Below are 26,995 nucleotides of genomic sequence, written 5' to 3'. Positions count from 1 at the left end.
GAGCCAGTCTTCCTCAGCAAAAAGAGGAGGATTGGCAGTAGTTAGCTAAGGCCTAATCTTCCTCAAAAAAACAAACTAACAAATAAATGAAAGGGGAAGAAAAGAATAACCTCCACCCATTCCCCCCCCCATTGGGTTGGATCGACAATATTAGAAATAAAGTCAGATATTTACATTTTGATTATCTTTAATATATTAGAGAACAAATATTGGTGATACATTTCAAATACGTCAATCACTCAGAAACATCATAAATTATTTTTTGAGCCTCTACTGACCTAATTGGTCAAAAGGGTCTAGTTTTGCAAGGAAAGGAGGAGAGGGAGGTGGAAGGGAAAAGGGAGGGAGAGCGGAGGGAAAGCCAAGCCCAGGGTTCTTTAGAAGCACAGCAGCCTCCAGAGTTGCCCAGTGGATGGGCGTCTGGGGGTGGATCGGCCTCCGGCAACCTCCGCAGAACCTAGTTCGCAGACACAAGAGCGTCCAGTGGATGAAACCTGAGGTGGCGACACAGGAGTTAGCAGTGTCCAAAGACATTCAAGGGTTTGAGAGGAAGAACAAACTATGGCGAACTTGGTAAATAGCACGGACTCAGCACGTCCAGCACCAGAGGGACTCTCTCATGCAAGACCGGTGACCTGCAAACTCGCCCAAAGCTCTGAGATGTAAATGCGACCAGTCTCAGCGAGCAGTGGGGTACAAAGACGTCTCCTTGGCTTAGGGGACAGGGGCGCAGCAGCACCCGGAAGCCTTAGCAGGATGCTGGGGCCCAGGGCTCAGCGCTGCAGGGTTCTCCACTGAGGATCCATCCGCAGGCAGGGGCTGAGCCTCGGGCTCCGGAGCTGTGCGCGCTGTGTCCGCCAGAAGGCGCCTCTTGGCCGGGACCTGAGCAATGGGCTCTTGAGCGCCCTGTTCCCGAGGACGACGACCGCGACCTCGTCTGCCAGTTGAGGGGTGGACATCCCTGGCAGACTGCCCCAGGCTCGGCGGCGGGGCTGGGCCGGGTTCCGGGGAGCTGCGGGCGGCGGTGGCCCAGGGCTTGGCGGCAGAGGAAGAAGCGCGGGCCGGCGAGGGGCGCGGGGATGCCCGGTGCCCAAGGGCGCGGTGGCGGGTCCCACCGCCCGCAGCCACAGCCGGGCCCGGGGCCCGGCGGGCCGGGAGGTGCCTCAGGCCCAGCGCCGCTCTCCCGGGCGCCCGGACCTCCCTCCAGGCGCTCAGCTCCTGGCTGCCCGGCGCCGTGGGCTCCGTGTGGTCCAGCACAGCCCGGTCCTGCCCGCGTTTCCACAGCTCGTAGCGCGCCGGTTGCAGGATGCGCACGAAGGCATCCATGGAAAAGCTGACCCTGGCCTCCCCGCAGCTGCACTGAGAGGCCGCTTTGCCATAATCGATCCACCGCGGGGTGGCGAAATTGATGGCTTCGGCGCAGTTGAAGCCGTGGTTGAAGCCAGCGTGGTAGCCATAGGGAAAGGTCACCATGAACTCTCCAGCCTCCTGAGTGATCCGACTGAAGGGGATCCCGTTGTCCTTGAGGACAGTGGGCGAGATGAGAGCCACCTTGTGCCGCATGAAGGCCTCACAGCTCCGGGAACTGCCGGGGAACAGCTGCCTGGCCAGGCGTTCCAGGCGCTGGCCGTGCTCTGGGGGCACCGCGTACCACGTTTTGGGCTCCCCGAAGTGCAGGTAGTTGATGCTGTAGAGGTCCATGTCCTCCGTGTGCCAAGCGAACGTGGTCTTCCACATGCCAAAGTACAGGTAGGGTGTGTTGACGCCTTGGATGACCACTCCACACTCCTGCTCCAACAGGTCCTGAATGGTTCCTAGGTGTCCCAGGTTCCATTGTTCGGTGTTTTCATCAAATAAGGAGCCACTGATGTCAGCACCATAGATGGGTGAATCATAGAGGCGGGTTTTCCAATATTTTCTTTCTAAATCCTCAAAATCTGAGTGTGGTGGGGTCTGATACCTGTCACTGTTTGCCAAGTGGCGGTACTCCCCCACGGTCATGGCTTTCTTCTTTTTGTGGTATTGAGTAAATACACCTGCCCGCCCAGAGGCCACCTGCTGGAGGGGAGTGGCTATTAAGATGTCATTGATATCGTCGTAGGTCTGTCTGGCTTTCCATTCCTTGGGTGGAATTATCTTAGCCAGCCCAGCTCGGTGTGCACCTTGGGATTCTATGTACGCAATATATTTATCAAAATCATTAAACTCTTCTTTGGTTGGATGAAATATCATTATGCTACAACTTGGGTTCTGGGCACAACTGGCCTTAGACTTCATAGCTTCTGTTCATAAGCAACACACTCCCAAACTTTTAGGTATGTCCTGGTTAGTTGAGGATGCTGGAAAATGTTACTTTTTCAAAAATGAGTTTGAGTATCTGAGTCAGTAGGAACCACCAGTGGCCTTTTATGCAAATGAGATGATGTTTCTAAGCTTGATGATTCACCAGGGAACTCTGCTCTGGTCAGGAGCTTTGTCCGGGCAGTGATGGTGGCTGAGCCTCCAACTCTGATGTTACTCAGTTGGTGCCTCACTCTGTCCTCTTGAAGTTTATTGAGTCGCCCAAGCCTGGGTGTGTAACACAAATGTGGTGTCTTCAGGGAAGTGTTTCAAATAAGACCTAAAAGATACAATACAGAAAGGTTGAAAATTAATGTTTGGAAAACATTATTAGGGAACTAGAAATAAAATAACACCATGGGATATTGCACACTCAAAGGCTAAAATTTCATATGATTGAAAATACAAGTGGTGGTGTGGATGTGGGACAATGGGAATTCTCATATCCTAGTATAGAGAATGGAAATCATTACATTCACTTTGGAAAACTATTTGGACAGTATCTACCAAAATTGAGCATATGCATGTGTAAAACCAAACATATGCTATGGTTGAACTGTTACCACATGACTAGGAAATGTGTATAGCTGTGCACTGCAAAGTCCTGTCCAAGAGTGTTCGGAACAACATTATTTCTAGTAGCCAAATACTGGAAGGAATTCAAATGTCCATCAACTGTAGCATGGATAAATATGTTGTGGTATACTCATATCACAGAAGACAATACAGCAACGAAAATAAACAAAAACTACATGAAAATATAGGAAAACATAATATGGAGCAAAAGTATCCAAACAAAATAATACCTATTCCATGACTCCATAATGTAAAGATAAAAAGGAGACAAAGTAATCTATGTTAGAAGTCAGAATAGTGGTTGCCTTTGGAAAAGAGAGAGGTTGTGAGCAGGGGCATGGGGTGGGTTTCTGGATAAATATTAATATTCTATTCTGAACCTAGGTGCTGGTTACACAACTGTCAGAATAGCTAATTATGGGGCCGGCCCAGTGGTATAGTGGTTAAGTGTGCACGTTCTGGGCCCGGGGTTCGCAGGTTCGGATCCCAGGTGCAGACATGACAGCGCTTGGCACGCCATGCTGTGGTAGGCATCTCACATATAAAGTAGAGGAAGATGGGCACGGATGTTAGCTCAGGGCCAGGCTTCCTCAGCAAAAAGAGGAGGACTGGCAGTAGTTAGCTCAGGGCTAATCTTCCTCAAAAAAAAAAAAAAAAAAAAAGAACAGCTAATTATGATAATTCATCAAACTATGATGATTTTCACAAATTTCTGCATGTTTATTTAAAAACAGAGCTTAGGGTAAAAAGCATTAAAGAAGACTGAGACATATTTCATCGTATTAAAAGGAAAAGGAGGAGTAATTGAAAATAAATGAACTAAACATTCAATTGAAGAAGCTAGAAAATAGAAGAAGGAAGAGGAGTAATGAAATAACAAAGAATAAAGATGAAATTAATGAAAGATAATACATACAAAACAGAAGAATAACCAAAAATGTTCCTTGAAGAGATTAATAAAAGCAACAAACTATGGGCATAACTGATCATAAGAAAAGAGAGGGGCCTGGTGGCATAGTGGTTGAGTTCACACACTCTGTTTCAGCAGCCTAGGGTTTGCGTGTTCAGATCCCAGGCACAGACCTACACACCTCTCATCAAGCCATGCATGGCAGCGTCACACATGCAAACAAAGAGGAAGATTGGCACAGATGTTAGCTCAGAGCCAATCTTCCTCACCAAAAAAAGAGAGAGAGAGAGAGAGGGAGAGAAGGTAAAAATAAAACAGTGCACAAAGCTAGTAATATAATAGAGATTTTTTAAATCTCAAAAGAGACTCCCATGAGCAACTTGACATCAAAATTTTCAAAAGAGAAGAGAATAGAACAATTTTCTAGAGAGGAATCATATCCAAAATGGATCTAAGAAAAACCAGAAGGTTTGAATAACCCAATATAAGAATCTGGTTCAAAGTATGATCCCTAAAGAACCATGAGACATGTCATTTTATAGGTGAATCTAGCAAATTTTTAACAGTTAACTCTTATTATGCAAGTTCTTTCAGAGTACAGGAAAAAGCTGGAAAGCTACTAAGATGAGGCTGTTCTTATCTCTGATAGCAAAACCAGAAAAGGACAATAGAAAATAAAGCTATAGGCCATCTTTATTTATAAGCATAGGTTAAAGCATGCTAAATAGAATATTATTCAACCAAATACAACAATATATTAACACATAGCAACAGAGATTGGGTTAGCCGTTACTAGAGGGGAAGGGGGCAGCAAGGAGGGTGAAAGGGGTTATTAGGTGCATGGGTGTGGGGGTGGATTGTAATTAGTCTTTGGGTGGTGAACATGATGTAATCTACACAGAATTGGAAACATATTATGATGTACACCTGAAGTTATATAATGCTACAAACCAATGTTACTGCAATAAAAAATAAATAAACCCCCAAAACCAATATATGAAAAGAATAGTACATCAAGACCAAATAGAAAGTATTCCATGAATGCAAGGATGGCTCAACATCAGGAAAATCTCACAATATAATTCAGAATACTAACAAAAGAAATGGAAAATATCATCAAAAGAGCATTTGATGAAATTCAACATCCATTCATGATTTTTAAATTCTTTACTTGTAAACATTAAGAAAAACTTGTATAAGATGAGGGTTTCAATGTAAAAAATAAATAGCAAGTGTCATTTGTAACAGTGAAACAAAAAAACTCTCACTAAAGATAGAAAAAAAAGAAGCATCAGTAAACTATTTCATTAACACAATCTCAAGTGGTCCCTTAATACTGTTTTCTAATCCTTTTATTCTCTTACTTTCCTAGTTTTTCACTCTGCAAATATTCTATTTCACCTTCCCCTCTCCTCAAACTTCAGGCACACCTACTCCATGCCACTTAGAATCCTTCAAATGTCCTAAAAGACCTTACATGGTCTGGCCCACCATTACCTCTTGACCTCACCCCTTTCTACTCTACCCCTTGCTCTCTCAGTTTCAACCACCTTCCTGGTGGTGTCTCAAAAAAGCCTGGTCTACTCCTGCCTGTGGTCTTTGCACACAGACAACCTCTTACCTCCTTCAAGTCTCAGCTCAAATATCACCTTCTCACCAAGGTCTCCTCCGACAGTCTTGTTTTGGATAAAATTAGAGATGATTTTCTCTCAGGAAAACATGTACTCTCTCAAGAAAACATGTCAAATAAACCATGTGCTGATGATCAAGACTTATATATCTCTTCAAAATTCTAATCAAATCAGCCTTACCCCATTTCATCATCCCTAAGCCAATCAGAATTTAATCCAATCAGCTATCCAAGCATCTCTTCCAATTGAACCACTCTTCCTTGTTCTAGGAAATGGCCTCTTTTTCAATGCTATTAGCTCACAAAAAACAGGTATTTTGCCTGAAATTTTTTCGAGATGTCTTACAAGAAAATATAGAAGGGAAAGGGCTGCTAACCCCCAACAAGTCTGAAATCATATTTTAAAAGTAAAAACAATTTGTACGCTCAAACAAATGGCTTACTTCACACCCAGAGCTAATGTGATGGAGGAATTGCTAAGAAGACAGCATATAACTGAGTAGAGAGGAATGGCTGGCAGATGATATGGAGAGGTTAATGCCAGGTTCTGTACCACAAGATAAATTACGTAGACTTAACCTGTCTGGAGGCACAAACATGCCTGCTCTCAAGTTGGTGCATGAAATCAGAGGAGACTTTCTAGAGATTCTGAATCCACTTGGAGTCACCTTACAAAATTATTGGAAATTTGGGTTACTGGTTCTGGACAAATTCCATGGAAGTTTGCCAGAAACCAAGAGCAGACCCAGGTTTTGTGGGGTCTGAAGATTAAACAAATTTCAGGGCCGTCTTAGGAACAGAAATATTTCCCTGGGAAAGCTGCCAGAACAGGAGGAAAAGTAGTACAGTAAAGCTAGCACAGTTGTCAGGGCACAAAACACCCTTAGCATTTGGGTCTGCACAAGAATCATGGGGAGGAGAAGAAAACCATGCCAAAGAAATGGGGTGAGGAGGAGCTGTTGGGGAGAAGGCAGCCCCATTCCCTTTAGAGATCAAGGCATTTAATCTTCCTCACCCTGGAGTCTCCCCAGTAAGATCAGCTTGCCTGCCACTGCTCAAAATAATAGAAACCAAACACATTTCCCACGGTCCCTAAGAGTCTTGGTGCCACAGCTCCCTCTACCTTATCCATCCCTCTACCAGGATCCATTCAGACAAGAGGAAGCTGGGGTTAGGGCCCAATCCTCCACCATCCTCATCCCCAGGGAGATCACCACAATTTGGCTTCTTTGGCTAAATATAAACCCTTTGTCCTTTGGGTCTGGGGCAAAAATCGCCAAGGGAAGGATTGCTCTCTGTGACCCACAGCTGGTGACTTACATAAGAATGTATCAAACCAATGTTTGCTGCAGATCTAAATGCTAATGGCAGGGGCCCTTCCAGCGAGCAGTAGTAGCTCTTGGCACCTCTGCCCCAGCTGGACCCTCATGCACTAAAGAAGCTGTAGAAGGTGGGATAAGGAGGATCAATACACTCCTCTCTTTCCAACTTTAATGTCAAAAGGACGAAAGGAGGGTTATAGCTGGTGAAACAATCTCTAGATCTCTATAGAAATTATTGCTAATAAATGTGGAGTGAGGGGGAAGTGGATAATAGTCTAGCTCATAACTGAGGAAAGATGACAAAGGAATTAATTTAGACTCTAAAGATTGAGTAGAAGTCAAAGAAGATCTCTCTCTTCCTATTCCAGATATACCTAATGAGCACTCAAGAGTCTTGGAGACGGATGTTATGAAGGAGCAACATTGTCCAAAAATGACCCTAGGCATTCACCCTAGCATGCCTGAACAATGGGCTAAGCCCAGACTCCTTCCCCCAGCTGGATGTGAAGTGCTCATGCTCGGCTTCCCATGGGAATAATGGCTTCCTTCTCATGATTGGAGAACTATATTATCCAAAAGGACCCAAGGTCTCCAGCTGCCTCCTACAGTACAGGGCCACTGGCTTTCCCAGAAAACTCCTGTAAACGGTTGGCATGACATCTAGGCAGCTTGATTCCTCAAGCAGTCTGTATGTCCTTTTCCTGATAAAGTTGCTCTCATCTTCTTGTATGAAGGAAAAACAATGGGAGAAGGGACCTCTCCACCAGAATAAACCCCAAGTCATATCCAACAACCCTCCTGAGCATGGGATGCCTGTCTGTGGAGATGCTGAAGAAATGGGGAGACTGTGTGTGCCTTCGTCTTGATGTGTTTCCTTAACACATATTGTATAGCTTTGTGGTATTTGTCCCATGCTTGCACAACTGGTAGCAGCCCCACAAGGACCAATCAAGCATGACAATTTTTTCCCATAGAAAAGAAAGGAAGAAAGCAAATAGTAAGGTTATATAAGGTTAGGATTTTTCCAGGCAAGTGTATCTCAGGGAGAAAGGGACAATTGATGGATTGGATGGAGAGACAAGAGAGTGATTATAATGCTGGGCCATTAAATCTATCCTGGGTGAAAAAGCAAACGAGAATGTGAGGATCGTGACGGGGAATAAAATAGTATATGATTCATGGGCCTATTTTCTCTATTAGGTCAAATAATCTGTTAGAACACCAGGAAATGTAAGATAGAAAGAGAATGGGATGCCTGAAACAGATTTTTTAAACTTGGGGCATTTTAAACTAAGTGTCCATTTTATTGATGCCTTGAAATCTTCCTTTTTACTTTATGCTATTAAAAGTCAAACTGTCTCCCTCTTCCCATATGCTCTCTTCCGAATTTCCCTTCCTTGTCAGCCCTTAAATTCCACCCCTTCCTAGTGGATGAACTTGACCCTTGATCTTCCTTTCCTGCCTCAACAAAATGCCAGCTCTTCTTTCATCTCCTATGGTTCTCTTTCAGCACTTATCATTTTTACCTTATATAATTCAAACAGCAAGGGTCACCTCTAATTAGCACTTCATTTTGCCAGGCCCTTTATTAAGCATTTTCTATATAGTATATCATTCAAACCTCACAACTAGTCTATGAAGTTGATACTATCATTATGCCTATGATATAGAGGAAGAAAGAAAAGTGGAAAAAAATTTATATTTAACTCAATAGCTTGTGCTCTCAATCTCCGGAGTTATTTTTGTACTTGTCTTTTCCATATGCAAGTATTTTGAGAGCATGGTTTATGTCTTGTTCTTCCTTGTGTTTTTGAAGAGATCTTGGTACTTTATATAGTGTGCATTCCAAACTTTTTAATTAGGGGCTGGCCCCATGGTGTAGTGGTTAAGTTTGGCACACTCTGCTTCTGCAGCCCAGGTTCATGGGTTTGGATCCTGGGTGTGGACCTACACCACTCATCAGCCATGCTGTGGTGGCGACCCACATATAAAGTGGAGGAAGACTGACACAGATGTTAGCTCAGCACTAACCTTCCTCAAGCCAAAAAAAAAAAAGAGGAGCATTGGCAACAGATGTTAGCTCAGGGCTAATCTTCCTCAGCAATGCAAAAAAAAAATGTTTATTAAAGCAATAATTAAGTGAGGCCATTTGGCACACACTGCAGCATCTCTCCTCTAGGTCACACCCTGTCTTTCTTCCTGCTCTCCTATCTCAAGGGAAGAGAAGATACACTCCTCCTCGTCAGGGCTAATCTCTCAATTTAACTCCTTCAATCAATACTTCCCACTTGTTTTAGGACTAGGGTCAATTAAATAATCAATACCATCCCCATCTTTCTTAAATCATCAATCATCAGTCTCTTTCCTGATTTAAGCTACTGTCCTTTCTCTCACCTTCCTTTTAGTACCAAACATGTCGAAAATATAAACGAAAATTGTCTACAGTCACAAACCTATCTCCTCATCTCTCTCTCATCTTTTGGTTCTGCCCCCACTTCTCCACTGAAATAGATCTCCGTAAATCATCAAATTGCCTCCTCCCAAGTGCTGCTTCGGGGGTTACACGTTCTCTCCCTACATCATTGATTCATGGACCGCTGCCTCTTTCTTCCTAAAACGTCTCCGACCGTTAGGGCACTGATCTTCCCCTTAACTCTCTGATTCTTCTCTTTCTCCTTGGTTCCACTTCCTCTTCTTCCACACAAATGCAGACTTATCTCAAAGCTCAATTCTCACCTCTCTGCTTAACTCTTTTCCTTTCTCCCTTTAAATTTCCTGCTTATGTTCATGGCTTTCTTTAGGACTGCACTCTCTCTCTGTAAGGATATTATTTATTGTCATAGCTTTCTCTAATACTGACTTTCTCCTAAGCTTCTGCTTTGCTTCTCCATCTTGGATGGCCTACTGAGCCCCTGAAAATCAACTTGTTTAGTACAAATGGATCATTTTTTTCCTGAAACTAATTTCCTGCTTTAGATATCTTTATTTCTCCAAATGGTAATATAGTCACCATTGACTATTACATCTCCCCCTCCCCAGACATATGGTCAGTGACTGTCAGGGGATCTCATGATAGTCAACTGCGAGACCCACATCCGTACACCCCAGGGATGCTTCCTGTGCTCTCCTTACCTTCCTCATATAAGAATCCAAGGATCCAGCTTGCCTTCCTCTCCTGCTTAAAGCTGTCGCCACCCAAGGATCTACAAGGGCTGAGATTACTGCATCATGTGATAGCCTCCCCTAATTTTGTCTTAAAAACTCTTCTACAATGATTTTATTATAAATTCTTTATACATATATTTGAGAATATATAATCAAATATTTCATTCTTTCTATCTGAAAACTCGCTCTAAAGAAATGAAAAGAGAGAAGTGGAACAATTTAGAAGGAGAATTAAATATCAGAAGCTTAAATACCAAGTGGAGGATCTTTCCCCTAAGAAATAATAAAATACTGACTATGAATATCACACAAGCCCTCATTGCTTATTGAATTAGTAATATTCAATTAAAGTGAGCTTTGAGTTGAGCACTTTGTATTTGTTTTACAAACTAAATTATTTCCTTTCCGTATTTCTAAGGATCCTAGAAAGAATGAGGCAGGGCCACCATATATGTGTGTGTGTGTGTGTGTGTGTGTGTGTGTGTAAAATAAATAATAAATATATATATATTAGTTTTCAGATATTGAGCATCAAAAGAAAATACTCTGATTTTGTAAGTGTAACTCTGCTTAAAACAAAACTGCTCAGAATTTGCAAGAAACAATGATAGTGATCCTTCAGTGCTCCAGACAAATGTGTCACTTCCCTATGTGTCTCAAACGGTTGCTTTTACTGTGAGACTGCCTTCTGGCTTCCTTCAGCTGAAGCCTCAGGTGCTAATTAAGAATAAATACCCTTTCATTTTAGATACTGTTCCATTTTATCCTTATCTGTAGTATCCACAGTAACACGGAAATTCTTCATCTAAGCAACTTGATAGCTCTGACAATGGAAGAAAAGTATTTTCTTATCAGAATAATTAAAAAATAACTGGTTTCTTAAACTTGATGTGTTTCTGGAAATTAGGAAGTCTTCCCTCTATGTCTTTTAAAAATAATTCCTCCAAGCTTCCCTGGTGTGTGTGTGTGTGTGTTTTAAGCTGGAGAAGGTGAGAAGTGAAGTAAGTTTAATAGCCCCTTTCACTGCGATCATTGTCCAGATTGCATATTGTCCAAATTGCTTACCAATTTCAGGACATCAGGAAACCTTTTTGTCTTTCATGTTGCATGTATATTTCATATCTATTACTTCAAATGGGGACTATAGAGAAAAAGCTTCAGACATAAGCCATTTTTTCTGCTGATGGTCAATAACCTAAACTCTGTGTTTAATAAATTTCTCCTCAATTAGAAAATCTACTGACCATTCATTGAAAATAATTTATAACCGTAATATTTAATGGCTAAATAAATCCTAGTTTATGGAGATAAGTGACTCAACTTTCCCCCCATTATTGGACAGCTATTTGTTTTCACTTTTCCACAATTATTACTAATCACTTATAAATATTTATCCTATATTTCAGTACCCAGAACAGAATATACAGTAAAATATTGGTTGAATGAATGAAATTCCTGAGATTAGATATCTAGGAATGGAACTACTGCATTGTATGATTTAAATATTCTAAGATCCTTGACACATATTGCCAAAACTTTCCAGAAAGAATATGTCATTTTACATCCTCACTATTGAGTAACTCTACTTTGGGAAAAAAAAATCTTTACTAATTTGGTCAGTGAAAAAGTGTACCTCAAGCTTTAATTTACATTTCTTGGATTAACTCTAAGACTACTTTTTTTGTTTGTTTCATGAATATTAGCTGTTTGGATTTCATCCTATGTATTGGGTCATCTCCTTTGCCCCTTTTTCTCTAATACAGTCCTAGTGGTTTTTTTCTTCTCTGCTTGTATGAACATTTTACATGTTGCTCATATGACTATTTTACATATTATGCCCTTTGTTGAATATGTTCATAGTTTTTCCCCAGTTTGCCATTTCTTTAATTTTATTTAATTTAAAATGTTTTGACATATATTTCAATGTTTTATGTTGTTGAGTCTATCTTTTCCTTTGTAATATCTTTTATGGCTTTTATGTTTAGAAAGTTACCTCCCAATCCAGAGGCGGATAAATATCCTACGGGTTTTTTTCCTTTTTTTACGTTAGTTGTACCTTTAATTCTAATTTTAATTATACTTTAATTCTAACTGGGTTTTTTTGTTTGTTCGTTTTATTAACCATTTTTGGTATTATTTTGCGGTTGTGGTGTGAGGAATAAGGAAGATGTAAATCTGATTCCTAGTCCTTTACATATGAGCTGTTTGTTGTGTGTTTTTTCTTTCTTCCTCTCTATTAATTTATAGAAGCTTTTCTTTGTCCCAGTGTCCTTAAATTTTTTTCAGTCTCAAAATTCAGGTTCTTTAGTTTTTTCTTTTTTTGCTGAGGAAGATTTGCCCTGAGCTAACATTCATGCCAATCTTCCTCTATTTTTTAGTATGTGGGCCACCAGGACAGCATTGCCACTAACAGAGTGGTGTAGGTCCACATGCAGGAACTGAACCCAGGTGGCTGAAGTGGAGTGAGCTGAGCTTAACCACTAGGCCACGGGGGCTGGCCCCAGGTTCTTCGGTTTTGAGAAAACTTTTTGGTTACTTCTTTGATGACTTCCTCTATTTTTTCCTCTGTATATTAACTTCTGTTATCTGGATATTGGACCTCATAGATTAGACCTCTATTCATGTATCTTTTCTTCTCCCAATTTTCTATTGTTATAAAGAAAACCACAGACCCAAAATGGCGTCACTTGTGCCAAAAGCCCATGATAAGAAACCCAGACTTAATACCTGATCTTATTGCAGTTGACATCTCTCCCACAAATGTTACCTTAATCAATTAGTCTGGAATTTTCTGGTCAGCATGAGTGAGGTAATCTGTCATGTGGGCCCTCTCCATCCCCCAGAGGAAGAAAAGGCAATCTGCATGATAAAACCTGTGCTAGTTCCCATCACCCCCAAAAAAGAGATGCCTTCATCTAAAAATAACCCTTTCTTTTGCTAATAGCTCCCTTGCCCCACCCTTCTTCCTATAAAAACTTTCCATTTTGCACAACTCCTCATACTGCCCTTCTAATTATTAGATGGGATGTTGTCTGATGCATGAATCATTTAATAAAGACAATTAGATCTTCGAATTTACTTGGCTGAATTTTTAACAGACTTGGTGCACATCATGACCAAAGAAAACTTCTGACGGCATTCAGGGACAACGAGAAACACAGACATAGTGCCCTGCAAACACTTTTGAGTTCACTGTCTTTCTCGCTGTTTCCACGGACTGTTACTGAGTTCCTTTTGGTTTGAGTTCTACTCTTCTTTTGTGGTCGAGCTCTCAATCTAATTGACTTTCTAGTCCAGGGTTTAGCAGGTCAGCTTGACCTGGTAGATGGTTTTGCCCAGAGATTGAGCTAGCAGATGATTCTGCCTGGACCCAAGCCCCTAGCCTTTGGTTCAGTCTGAAATTCCACGTTGGTTACCTTTCCCCAGTTTCAGTCTGCAGCCCCCATTCACTGGGGTTTGCTGGTTTAGTTCTTTCTTTAGTCCCAGTCCACAGTCCCCATTTACTGGAGTCTGCTGGTTTAGGCCATGTTGGGAATTGCTGGAAGTGTATACGGGGCCTTCTATTGGCCAGTCCTCAGCAATGTCTAAATCCCAGCCCTTGATTTGTTCCTGGAATTCCTGTTGGAAACTGCTCCAGTTCCCCCATTCATTTGGAATCCTTCCCCAGATTCCACATTGGGAAGTGCTGCTGGTGGTTGCAGTTCTCCATTTGTTTGGAATCAGTCCACAGTCCCCATTCTTTGACATCTGTTGGTTCAATCCTGTCCCCAGTCTTTTTCCTAGTTTTCTAGTTCTTTGGTTATTGCTGGTTTCTGTTAATACGCACATGTTGAATTGTCTTGTTTTGTGTAAATAAAGGATAGTTTGGGTTTGAGAAACCCAAAGTCCTAACTAAAAGAAAATGGAATCCTCTATATCCAAAGAATTAAGCGAGCCAACTTCCAGTAAACTTGCTTATTTTATTTCTAAGAACTGTGGTCCTGAAAATTGTTTATATATGTACAAAAATGGCAAAATCTTATCAAAGACAACCCAGAATTACAAAGCCATTATGCAGAATATTCCTCTTAGACCAGATGACTCATTTAAAAAATGCACTTAAGAGCAAGGATCCCAAGTTGAACAAATAGAATGCGTGATATTTTTTACCTCCAGATGGTATTGCCAAAACTGATTTGTAAAAGAGCTCTATTTAATTGGCTTAAAGGCTAAGTGCTTGTGAAGACTAGGTATTTTAAAATTTTCAGAATATGAAAACCAACCCAAATGTTTTTCAAGTTCACATGATCTAAGATATCTTTACTAAATTAAAGCTGGCTTAAGTTTGTTGGTTGAATTAACAGACATGTCTTTAAAGTTATCAACACTGAATATAATGCAGATAAATGACTTATTCTACCTAGGCTTACTAGTCAGATTTATGTTATCTCTGTCGTAAAATTTGTCAGCAAAAAAACAATTTAGAACGATGGCTGATTTTCTCTAATGTCTCATGAAATCTTTGTTTGTAATGTAAACATAATTTTGGGGATCACATTATTTAGGTAGACATAGGTGAGATAAGAGTTTATGGGTAAACTTTTTAGCATTAATTATACTTTACGGCATGTGTACTTAAAAATAGTTTCCCAAATTTCTTTGGTAACCTGAAACTTTAGAGTTTTGATAGACTAAGTTAAATGATGGAAATTTATTAACTATCTAGATTATTCTCAAATAAGACAAAATGGCAGAACATCAATTACTAAACATATGTTTATCTCTTTTGGCTTTCTATAGCAGAGAAACTAAAGATAAATTTGGGTCTATTAGTAAACATGTCTTGTGCCACGTTGAGAAACTGTGTATGAAAAAGCACATGCTTCTAGAAATTATAAAAAATATTTATAAATCTGCCAATCCACAGAATGCTAATGTAGAAGACAGTTCATAATTGCTTACTCCTTAGTCAAATTCTAAAAATGAAGTCTTTTTGACCTGGAAGAAACTTTGGGATTTTTCCAGAGGGTCCCTGAGACATTCCAAAAGATTTGTTAAACTAATTAGGATTCCTTGGTATGTTAAATTACACGGGAAGCATTGTCAAATAAAAGATAATACTAAGCCTTCTTTATAATGTATCTGTAGGGTATATGTTAGAAGTGTTCCAGAAATTGTGTGAAATTCCTGGAAGTCTGATATGTCCTGATATATAATGTCTGTCATGAAAATTGAGGCTCATGCTAAAAAGACTGAATCTGAGTTTCAGGAAAATTCCCTAGCTGACATTCAAGCAAAGACAGCAGCAACAGGAACTATAAGGATTGTGGCACATGTGTATGAAGTCCATTCTGCTTCTGCAAGACTTTTGCCATCCCGATGTCCTTGTAACATGGCAAGAGTCTGATCCTGAATCAGAGAAATTAAGATGGATAAACAATGTCTGTAAATTAAATGAACAGTCAGGGCAATGGGAAAGCCAAGACATATCCTTTTGGACACTATCTGGAGCCTGGTGACTGGGTATTCTGGAAGTATCATAAGAGGAAGCTAGTCCTGAGCCCCATGGCAAGGGACCTTACTAAGTACTCCTGACCACTGACACTGCTGTATTGAGCCTTGGGTACACATCTCACATCTAAAGAAGACTCTGCCTGACATCTGATCTTGTAGAAATGCTGGAAACCTCCAAATTAAATTGATGTGGAAGAGAAGTAGCTGACATCAAAGTAGACTGCTTCTGCCCAAGATGCCGGGTTAAGACTTCATATTTTAACTAAACATAAAATTATATCTTCTTTTCTTTCTTTCCTTTATTCTGGCATTGACCTGAAAAGATAATGCCCTCATCTGTATCTGCCAGGCCATTGTTAAGAGGGGTAACCTTTCACACTCAGGATTTTTCATTAAAAACTTCAATCTGTCCATGATGCTAGAATCCATTAATAGCGTCACCTTAACAGGAATGATTTGTGTCCCAACAGGATTTATCTCTGTCTGTGATGGTTAATCATTCTCCTTGGGTCTATGAATGCCTAGATGGCTGGTGCATATCTGGGGAATGCCTCTTGGGTTATCTAACTGTGCTTTAGGTGGTCTGGGGAAGACCTACCACGACGCATTCATAATTCAGGATTTGCTTCCTTTGCAAGTGTTCTACTTCTCTGGTTAGGAGTGAATATGAATGAAGCTATGATAAGAAACTTCTCCTTAATTCTTGAAGATATTACAACTTCTGTTGCTAAGACAGCTGCCCAGCAAAGTTCCTTAGACTCTCTGGCCAAGGTTGTTCTTGATAGTAGAATAGCCCTTCGTTATCTTTTAACTGAGCAAGGGGCTCTCTGTGCTATAGCCAATACCACCTGGGGTACCTGGATTGACACTTCTGGGGAAATTGAAACTCACTCACATAAGATCATTGAGCAAGCCACTTGGCTTAAAAGGAGACTCCTTCAACAGGGTCTTTTCCTGATTGGTTTTGGTCTTGGAGACTATGGCTCTGAAGTGCACTCCAAACATTGGGAATTATCCTGCTTAAAGTTATTATAATAATCTTCCTGGCATGTTGTATCCTCTGAAAAGTTTTCACTAGATGTTTGCTGCTGCTAACTAAGCAAATGATCTCCCCAAGACTGGAGCAATGGAGCAGGAACAGAAAGAATGGCTGACTTGAAATTTGTGGACCTGGAGCTATGACCTGGGAGTGTCACGAAGATCAAGCAAAACATCATGCCACACCAGGGATCAACAAAAGCTTCAAGGATTACAGAGTGGTAGATGAGAGTGGCACTAATGACAATTTTTTATCTCATCTGTCAGTTAGGCTGAGAGTTCTGATCAAAAGGGGAGATTGGTTAAGAAAAAAACAAAACAAAAAAAACACATGCCCCAAATGGAGTCACTCATGCTAAAGCCCATGATACCAAACCTAGATTTAATACTTGATCTAATTGCTGTTGACATCTCTCCCAGAAGTGTCATCAATTAGTGTGGAATTTTCTGGTCAGCATCAGTGAGGTAATGTCATGTGGACCCTCTCCATGCCCCAGAGAAAGAAGAGGCAATCTGCAAGATAAAACCCAGGCCAGTTCCCTTCCCCCCAAAAAGATGTCCTGGCCCAAAATAACCCTTTCTTAATTCTTTCTAATAGCTCCTTTGCCCCACTCTTCCTTTTTGTACAACTCCTTGGAGTGCCCACCTAATTGCTAGATGGGATGCTGCCGGATTCATGAATCATTTAATAAAGCCAATTAGATCTTCAAATTTACTTGAATTTTTTTTAACACTATCCCTTTATTACTATGCTCTATCTCCTGAAAAATTTCCTAATCTTTATCTTCTAAATCTACTTCTATTGTCTTTTCATTTCTCACATCAAATTCTTAATTTCCAACGGGTCATTTCTGTTCTCTTAGCTTTTTTGTGTGCATGTAGCTTCCTTTATTTTTTTCCTCTTGTTGTCTTGTTCTTGTTTCATGCGTGCATTTCTTTTCTCTCTCTGAAAATACTAAAATGTCAATGGCTTTTGAAGGTTTTTTTCTCCTTAAATGTTCTGTTCCTTTGAAATTATTTTTTATTTTTTTTTTGGTTTTGCTTTCTATCTTTCAGGTTTAAGGCTTTCCTCAAATGTCTGCTGATCCTTAGTAGTCAGCTCAAATGTAAGAGTATAGCACAAAAACCTGACAGAAGCTCAGGGTGTGTGGATGGGCTTGGTGATTATGTTTCCCTGCATGGAGATCTGGGTAGGCTGATTCTGATGATCCTGGTTCCTGGGTGAACCTCTGATGCTGGTATCTCTAGGGCTGGCCATATTCAACAGCAAAGGATCTTCCAATCTTCCTCCTGGAGGCAACAGGCCTGGCTTCCCCCCACATGGAAAAAGGGTCCTAAAATTTCCAATATTCAACTTGTGAAGTTCACTAAATCACCTTGTTTGCCCTATGACCACCATAATCTCAACAGTTCCTGGAAATTCTCAGTCCACCTACTCTAGAAACTGAAGCTTAGTCTTCTGTCAGGGTGAGAGAGGAGCAGTTTACCCTGCTGCCCAGAGGAAGGGAGGGGATCTGAGGCTCTATTTGCTTCTTAGACTTTCAACAAATCCTCTTTAGCCTCATTTTAACTGCCATGTTCAGAGGTACCAAGTGCCATGAGATCCTAAGCTTTTTGGGTTCTGTAGAGACACTTGTGTTGCTTCTTGGCTTTCCTTACTGTCAATTTATGATTCAGCTTTACAGGGTTGGGTAAATCATTTGTCCATTTGTTTTCAAATTTTGCCACTACTTATCTCCTTTAGCATTTTCTCTTTTTGTAAGTTATTTCTTAAAACAAAAATCCTATTACTGTCACTTCAGTGGAGTTTTGGAGGGAGAAAAGTAAATGATCGTATTTAACCCACCATCTTTATCTCTTTTTGTTTTCCCAAATTGTCTCTCAATAGTTCCTTATACAAGTTCTTGGTTCCAGTCAAATACTTGTAGTCATTGTCCCTGACCCTATGCTCTTCCTCCCTCACTTGTCTTCTTTCTCCCATCTCTTTTCTAAGTTATAACCTCCGCCTTCCCAAAAAATCTCCCTACCAATCCTAGGCCTTGGAGAGGATTCTGTCCTCTACACTCCATGAGCACTATTTGCCTGGACGATTTATTTGGTGTTTAATACAAATATTAGGTGGAAGCCCTCCAGAATATATTACCTGACAACTAGCTTTCACTTCTAATAGCTACGTGTCTAAAGTAATAAATCTCTTCCATGAGATGAGCTTGCTTCTCTCTCCAAGATAGGTCCATATTTCTGCCCCACAAGCTTTAACATTTCCATCTTGATAAGCTGCGTGGAAAAGAGAAGACGAAAAGGTGACTTTTCCTGTACGCTTTGTGCTTCAAATGACAATATTTGGTGTGGACTTTGTATTTTTAAGAACAGCCAGGTGTGTGGATATAGAAGAGAAAGACACATGGCAGAAAGTGTCAAGCATGAATAGCACAGATTAAATTATGACAAAGATTGGGACTTGGCCTTTAAATCAGCAACTTAAATATTACATTATGATTTCATTGTGACATATAATAAATTGAGTATAGGAAGATTAACTTTATGAGAGTCTTCTCTATTTACTTTGCTCTGTTACATGGGTACTGGGGCACTCATAGTGGTATCTGGCCGCAGAGAAAGGCAGGAGCCAGAAGTCTTCTTGGATCCCACATCTCCAAGACACAGCCACTCTATTGAGTTTTAAGACAACTTCTAACATATGCCTCTTTGACTTATCAATAAATTTTAGATAGACTTCTTCAGCAGAATGTAAGCCTAGCTCTTAGACTCTTCCAGAAAGTTTGTAAACTACTTGATACTTAAAATACAAAAAACTCCTTAGGCTTCAACTAAATAGAGTCAATTCTATAGTATGCAACTAAAGAACCTGACCAATACAATCCCTCTCCCTCATTCCTACTCCTCAAATGCAATCATTCTTTCATATTATAGCTGTTTCTCCTGTTTTGTTTTTCCAATATTTCTAGACTTTTCAGTTTTAGACATTATGGACACTCATAGAATAAAAGATGTAAATCTCCTTCTCTTATGCTTCATCCCAACACACATACCCCATCCTCTCATACAGCTATATAAAAATCTTTGGTTAAATTAAGTCTGAATTTTTACCCATAAAATTAGTTACAGCTTAGTCATGTACTGTACTATGATTGCACTGCCTTTCATGTACAAAATTTTATTTACCCTATAGTTAATAATGTTCTCATTATTTCATTTGCTTGGTTTTATACGTGTTCATTCATTCCCCAATTTATTTCCAGTAGTATAAATCTCTTCTAAATACATAATACACACCAGGTACTACATTAGATTTCTCTTTCCAGAAATATTCTTGGAGCCCTCCATATGCTTACTTGAATTTAGACTTGTTAATCTTTTCGCTGTTGCACAGCCTGCATCCTGGGGTTTCTGTTCATTGTAATCCTGGGGATTCTCTTTCCCTATTATGTGAGAGCCCTTGATTCCCCCCATCTCAGTCTTCTTTCCTGGTTTACTTCCTTGTGTGGATGGAGCATATCCACCGGAAGTATTCTTGGAAGCTTCACTAGAGATTATGAGGTAGATGACAGAATCTCCGGGAGGACCAGAGAATAGGGTGTAGACTGTGCATCCAGGAACAATACCCACGTTATCCAATAATATACATTAAAGTATTCTTATACCTCCTCTGGTCAAAGGCACCAAAGACCCTGAGCAAGAGACATAGCTAACTAGAACTTATGCCAGTGCTGACTCTGAAAGCTCACCGCCCTCCTCCAGGAACAGATCCTGCGCAAAATCGACTTTCTTACATTTCTTCGAATTGAGGTCTTCCATGGATGTGTCTAACTGGAAAAGCCTAGGTCATATGCTTAAGTCTTTGCTCTAATAGGTGTTAGATAGTTGTGGTCTGACTTCAACCTTGGCAAGGCATGGGTCATATCATGGGAATTTCCCCAAATATAAAAAAGGAATTCTAAAGTTACTGGTGGTCACAAATATAACAACTGTCTACCAGAGTTTGCATGTCTGAAAACGTCTTTGCTTTATCCTTATGTTTTTCTTCTAGAATTCTGAAGACATTGTTCCATTGAATTCTGGCATCTAGAAATCCAAAGCTAATGTTTTCTGATCCTTGTTGTGCTACCTATTTTTACTCCCTGGACACTTTTAGGCTATTCCTTTCCTCCTATTTTCCGAGATTTCATTAAGATATGACTGATAACACTTTTTTGTCAACTCTTGTGCTAGACCTTCCAATGTAGAAACTCATGTTCTTTGTTGCTGTGAAATTCTCTTGGACATTTTCTTTAATATATTCCTTCTCACTATATTTTCAGTTCTCTCTCTCTGGAAATACAATTAGTTGGATATTAAACCTCTTGGACCAATCCTCTAATTTTCTAATCTTTATTCTCCTATTGTCCATCTTTTTGTTCTTTTGTTACATTTTATTTTCCAAACTTCTAGCAGCTATTTTTAATTTCCAGTAATTCCTTTTTGTTCTCTGAATATTCCTTTTATTATAGATTTCTGATATTTTCCGTGGTTTCAGATTTTCTCTTCTCTCCCTAGAAGTACTAATTTCAGGGATTTTTTAAAGTTTCATTTGCTCTCTACATTGTATCTGTTTCCTCTGAATTCCACCCTTCCAGGATGTTTTGGTTTCTGTCTTTCACACTAAATGCTTTCCTCATACATCTAGTTATTCTTGGCTTATCTTTAAGAGTCAGGCACTAAAGAGTTGTGTTCGCTATGCATGACTAGCAGGAGGACCAGAGAATAGGGTGAAGACTGTGCATCCAGGAACAATACCCACGTTATCCAATAATATACATTAAGGTATATTAATGTAGGCTTCACTGAGAGTGCTCTGACAAGGATCCAGTCATTTCTTTTGGGGATGGGGACAACTGTCAGCATCTGAAGGTAATAGTAAAACGAAAAGACTATAAATTTATGCATCCACCTCATTTGAAAATGGGGCACAGGAATTTATGGTGTCAATTTTTTGTTTTTGAGAAACATGAAAAACAGAGAAAATAGAATATATAACAAAAAACCGGCATTCCAACCAGCTAGGATTGACATCTTAATATTGTCATATTTGCTTCAAGTGGTTTTGTAAAACAGCTTTATTGATATATAATTTACATAGCAAAAATTTTACCCACTTTAAGTGTACAATTCAATGATTTTTGGTATATTTACAGAGCTGTGCAACCATCACAATCTAATTTTAGAACATTTCCATCACTCCAAACAGAAATCTCGTTCCCATTTGCAGTCACAGCCCATTTCCGCCCTGAGCTCCAGGCAACCAGTAATCTACTTTCTATCTTTATAGATTTGCCTATTCTGGACATCTCACATAAATAGAATTATACAATATGTGGTCTTCTGTATCTGACTTCCTTCACTCAGCATGTTTTTGAGGTTCATCCATGTTGTAGCACGTATCAGTGTTTTGTTTCTTTTTATGGTTGAATAATATTCCATTGTTATGAATATACCACATTTTATTTATCCATTCATCAGTTGATAACATTTGGCTTGTTTCCATTTTTTGGCTATTATGAATGATGCTGTTATGAACATTCACGTACAAATCTATGTGTGGAGTGGAATTGCTGGGTCATATGGTAACTCTATCTTTAACATTTTGAGAAACTCCTACCCTGTTTTTCCAAAGTGCCTGCAACATTTTTAAACTTCCATCAGCAATACATGAGTGTTCCAGTTTCTCGATATCTTCACCAACACTCGTTATCGTCCTTTTATTTTTTTGTCACTTCTAGTTGGTGTAAAGACATATCTCATGGTTCTGATTTTCATTTCCTAAATGACTAATGATGTTGAGCATTCTTGTCTGTGCTTATTGGCCATTCATATATCTTTTTTGAAGAAATTTTTTGCACAGCCTGCATTCTTTATTTGAATCCTTTGCTTATTTTTTGAGTTAATGGTCCTCTTATTGAGTTGCAAAAGGTCTTTATATGTCCTGGTTACAAGTCCCGTGTTGAATATAAGATTTGCAAATATTCCCTCTCCGTCTGTGGGTTTTCTTTTCACTTTCTAATGTCTTTTGAAGTGCACAGGTTTTGAATTTTGACGAAGTCCAATTTATCAATTTTCTTTATTGCTTGTGTTTTTGGTGGTGTATCTAAGAAATTACTGTCTAGCTCAAAGTCATGAAGATGAATTCCTATGTGTTCTTCTAAGAGTTTTATAGTTTTAGCTTACATTTAGGACTATGATCAATTTTGACAATTTCTGTGTATGGTGTGAGGTACAGATTCAAATTCATTCTTTTGTATATGGATGTCCATTGTTCCAGCAACATTTGTTGAAAAGACTATGCTTTCACAGTTCCATTGTCTTAAAACCTTTGTTGAAACCAATTGACCATAAATGTAAGGGTTTATTTCAGACTCTCAATTCTATTCCATTGAACTACATAGGTATCCTTATACTAATGCCTTGATTATTATAGCTTTGTAGTAAGTTTTGAAATGGGGAAGTGTGAGTCCTGCAATTTTTGGCTATTCTAGGTTCTCTGTGTTTATATATCAATTTTAGGATCAGTTTTTAATTTCTGGGGGAAAAAAAGCCAGCAGGAATTATAATAGGAATGGCACTGAATCCATAGATCAATTTGGGGATGTTGCCATCTTAACAATATTAAGTCCTGTGATCCATGAATATGGAATGTCTTTCCATTTATTTAGCTCCTCTAACAATGTTCTGTAGTTTCCAATGTAGAAGTCTTGCACTTCTTTTGTTAAATTTATTCCTAAGCATTTTATTCTTTTTGATGCTATTGTGAATTGTTTTCTTAATTCCATTTTCAAATTGTTCATTGCTAGTGTACAGAGATCAACTGATTTTTACATACTGATTTTGTATCCTGCAATCTTGTTGAACTTATTATTGCTAGTAGTTTTTTAGTGGTTCCTCAAGATTTTCTCTATATGAAATCTTGAGGAACCACAATATGTCATCTGTCAATAAAGATAGTTTTATTTCTTCCTTTCCAATTTCGCTGTGTGTTATTTTTCTTGCCTAAGTGTCCTGACTAGAATCGTCAGTGGAATGTTGAATGGAAGTAGTGAGAACAGTCATCCTGGAGGATCTTGTTCCTGTTTCAAGCACTTTTAAATAGAAGTAAATGTTTCAGATGAAGTGGAAGCTCCTTTCAGATCCAAACCCCAAATCCTAATCTCCTTCCCCTCCACAGCCCCCATAAGGAACAACTATCATGAATTGGATGCATTTTCTATCCGTGGATGTCTGTGTTTTCTGTGTGTGCATACGTGTGTGTTGTATATCCACAAATAATATGAAGTATTGTTCTGTGCATATGTTATTTTTATTCTATAAAAATGATTTTATACCAAATATGCTAATATTTTTGCAATTTTTAACTTCAACACCAACAGTTTCAAGATATATTCATACATATATATAGTCTATCATAAGAATATATTCTATTAATGCATTTCTCTATTAGTGGGTATTTAGATAACTTTCAGTGATTTTTATTATAAATAATGCTGCATTAAAAACTTTTCACGTGTCCTTGTAATTATATGTGAGAACTTATCTACAGTAGATATTTTAAAGGGCTATTTTTAGGCGATATAGAAACTACATTTTGTATTTTATTAGGCAATGTCAAGTTGCTTTAAAATTTGTGACTTGTTTATTCCTGGAATTTTCCATTTAATATTTTCAGACTGTGACTGACTACGGGTAACTGAAACCAGGAAAACCAAAACAACAGATAAGAGGTCACTGCTGTACTTCAATAAAGTTTCAGAATTTTAGCCATAAAGATAATGTATCTGCTTCCTTAGATATAGTCCTACGGACTTTATAATTTTTTTATTGTATTGTGAATGGACTCTTTATTCTGTTAATTTTTATTATATTTATTGATCTTATATATCTTTTCAAACCTTATACTTCTTATTCCCTATTAGTTCTACCAGCTTGACCATTGATTCTAGAGTTTTCCATGTAGATGATCATATTGTCTGAAAAAAATAAAAATTATACCTCTTCTTTCCCAGTAGTTATAGTTCTTATTCTTTTTTTATTTTGGAGCTGGGCAGGAATGGAAGTCTTATATAATTAGATGTGATCTCCAATGAAATGTTGAATTTTGACTGAGTTAGTAGAAATTCTACTCATTTCAGATTTTAATGAGTGGTCTTAAACTTTAAGTTACATCCTATCACTTATCACCTAATCTGAGATACTTTTTTGAGTGAACAGCACCCAGGGAGACAGGCATAAACCAAGACCCTACTAATTGATCAAAGAGCTGAAAAGCGATAGAGAACATTTGAGTAATGCAATTTAAAAACTGACCTAATGGGCATACATTGAACTTCGTACTTCCAAGTGGCAGAATATAATTTTTTTTGAAGTACTATGAAAACTTTACAAAATTAACCATAAAACTGTGGCCATAAAACAAGTTTTAACAAACGTTGAAGAGTAGAAAGCAGGCAGAACATGTTCTCTGACCATAAAACAATAAGGTTAGAAATTAATATTAAAGAGATAACTAGAGAATCTCCAATTTTGTAAAATTAAACACACATTTCTAAATAAACCTTTAATCAGAAAGAAATAAAAATGAAAATTAGGAAATACTTTAAACTAAATGAGAGTGAATATTCTACATTTCAAATCTTGTGGGATGCTGGTAAATAGTATTAAAAAGGAGATTTATAGGCTTAAAAAAAATCTAAGAAAAGAAAGAAGGCTGGAAAATTAAATGAGCTAAGCATCCATCTCAGGAAGTTAGGGGAAAAACGATAGCAACGAAAGTAGAAAAAAGAAAATCATAAAAGTAACACCAGAAATTGACGAAATATAAAACCAATATAAAATAGAAAGGATGAACAAAACCAAAAGCTGGTTTTTTGAAAAGTCTAATAAAATCAACAAACCTCTGGTAAAAATAATAAAGACCAAAAATTGAAGGCACAAATAACCACTATCAGAAAAGACAAAGAGGTTATCACTACAGATGCTAGAGACATAAAAAAGAAAACAAAGATAGTCTAAAAACCATTAAGCCAATATATTTTAAAATTTAGATGAAATACATACTTAGAAAAACATAATAGCAAAATTGACACAAGAAGAAACAGAATGCTGAGTATATCTATAACTATCAAGGAAACTGAAGCAGTAGTCAAAACTCTTCACAAAGAATACTCTAGGCCCAGCAAAGGGCACTCCAACCTTAGACAAATTTTCCTGGAGAACAGAAAAAGAAAGAATATTTCCCAACGGGTTTTATGATACGAGTTTCCAACAAGGACATCACGAGAAAGAAAAATAACAGGCCAATCTCACTTATGAATAAAGGTGCAAAAGTCCTAAAGAGAATCAGTGGAAAATGATTCTTGCAATATATTAATCATGATCAAGATGAGTTTATTCCAAGAATGAAAGGTTAGTTGACAGTTAAACAAATAAATTAATATAGTAACACACACTAACAGATTAAAAGGGAATCTTATTAGATGCAGAAAAGTGTTTGATAAAATTTGCCATCCACTTTGCAAACTAAAAATTGTAGGAAATTTTTAATCGAATAAAGTGCATCTACCCAAAACCTTCAGTAAACACCATACCTAATAGTGAAAAGTTACAAGCTTTCCCTTTCAGATGAGGAAAAAGACAAGGATTCCTGTGATCACCTCTTTTATTCAACATTGTCCTAGATGCCCTATCCAACATAAGAAGGCAAGGCAAAGAAGGGAGGAGAGGAAAGAAAAGATTGGAAAGGAAGAGACAAAGCTGTCATTATTCATAGACATGACTGCATACGTGAAAAACCCAAAAGATCTATGAATAAACTCTTTTAATTAATAAGCGGGTTTAGCAAGGTCTCTGGATTTAAAATGGCAATATATAAAAAACAATCATATTTATGTATACCAGCAGCAAACAATTAGACAATCAAAACTGAAGAAGGAGGCCATTTACAATAGCATTAAGAATTAAGTGGCACCGAAGGCCAAAGCTAACAAAAATCTGAAAGACTTCTATGAAGACAGTAATATAAATTTATTCAGAGACAAAGAAGACCTAAATAAATGGAAAGACATAATCTGTTAATAGATCTGAAGACTCAATATTGTAGAAATGTCATTTCTTCTTAAGTTGATCTATAGATCCAGCATTATCCCAATCAAAATCCCAAAGCATTTTTGCAGAACATTTTAAATTTTATATTGAAGTGTAAAGGGCCAAGAATAGCAAAGCGCTCATAAAAGAGGGACAAGGTAAGAAGACTTGCTTTACCAGTGTTCAAGGCCCCTCCATGAGACCACGCACAAAAACAAACAAACAAAATTCCTAGTGGAATTGTGAAAGGCATAACTATAAAATCTTCAGAAGATAATATCTGAGAACATCAACATAACCCCAAAGTAAGGAATAATTTCTTAATCAAGAAATAAAAACCATGCACTAAGCAAAAAGGAAAAGTGATAAATTGAACTACTCTAATATTAA

General features: G+C 38.6%; 1 protein-coding gene and 1 long non-coding RNA gene across 2 annotated transcripts in view; both read right to left on the bottom strand.

Moving 5' to 3' along the window:
- Positions 1 to 388: 388 nt before the first annotated feature.
- Positions 389 to 2,277, bottom strand: KDM4D (lysine demethylase 4D). Its single transcript, XM_046638080.1, has one exon. The coding sequence runs from the start codon at positions 2,275 to 2,277 to the stop codon at positions 715 to 717; it is 1,563 nt and encodes a 520-aa protein (XP_046494036.1). The 3' UTR covers positions 389 to 714.
- Positions 2,278 to 2,529: 252 nt separating this feature from the next.
- Positions 2,530 to 26,995, bottom strand: part of LOC124251958 (uncharacterized) — a 30,939-nt gene continuing 6,473 nt past the window's right edge. The window contains exon 3 of the long non-coding RNA XR_006891886.1: positions 2,530 to 2,620. This is a non-coding gene — a long non-coding RNA (uncharacterized LOC124251958). The remainder of the gene's footprint in view (positions 2,621 to 26,995) is intronic.

Source organism: Equus quagga, chromosome 14, assembly GCF_021613505.1.
Source record: "Equus quagga isolate Etosha38 chromosome 14, UCLA_HA_Equagga_1.0, whole genome shotgun sequence".
Lineage (NCBI taxonomy): Eukaryota > Metazoa > Chordata > Mammalia > Perissodactyla > Equidae > Equus > Equus quagga.
Note: the sequence above shows the minus strand (reverse complement) of the source record. Positions and strands in the feature narration are given on the sequence as shown.

Excerpts from the sequence above, each read along its gene's own strand:
- KDM4D (XM_046638080.1), bottom strand. The coding sequence starts at position 2,277 with ATGAAGTCTAAGGCCAGTTGTGCCCAGAACCCAAGTTGTAGCATAATG.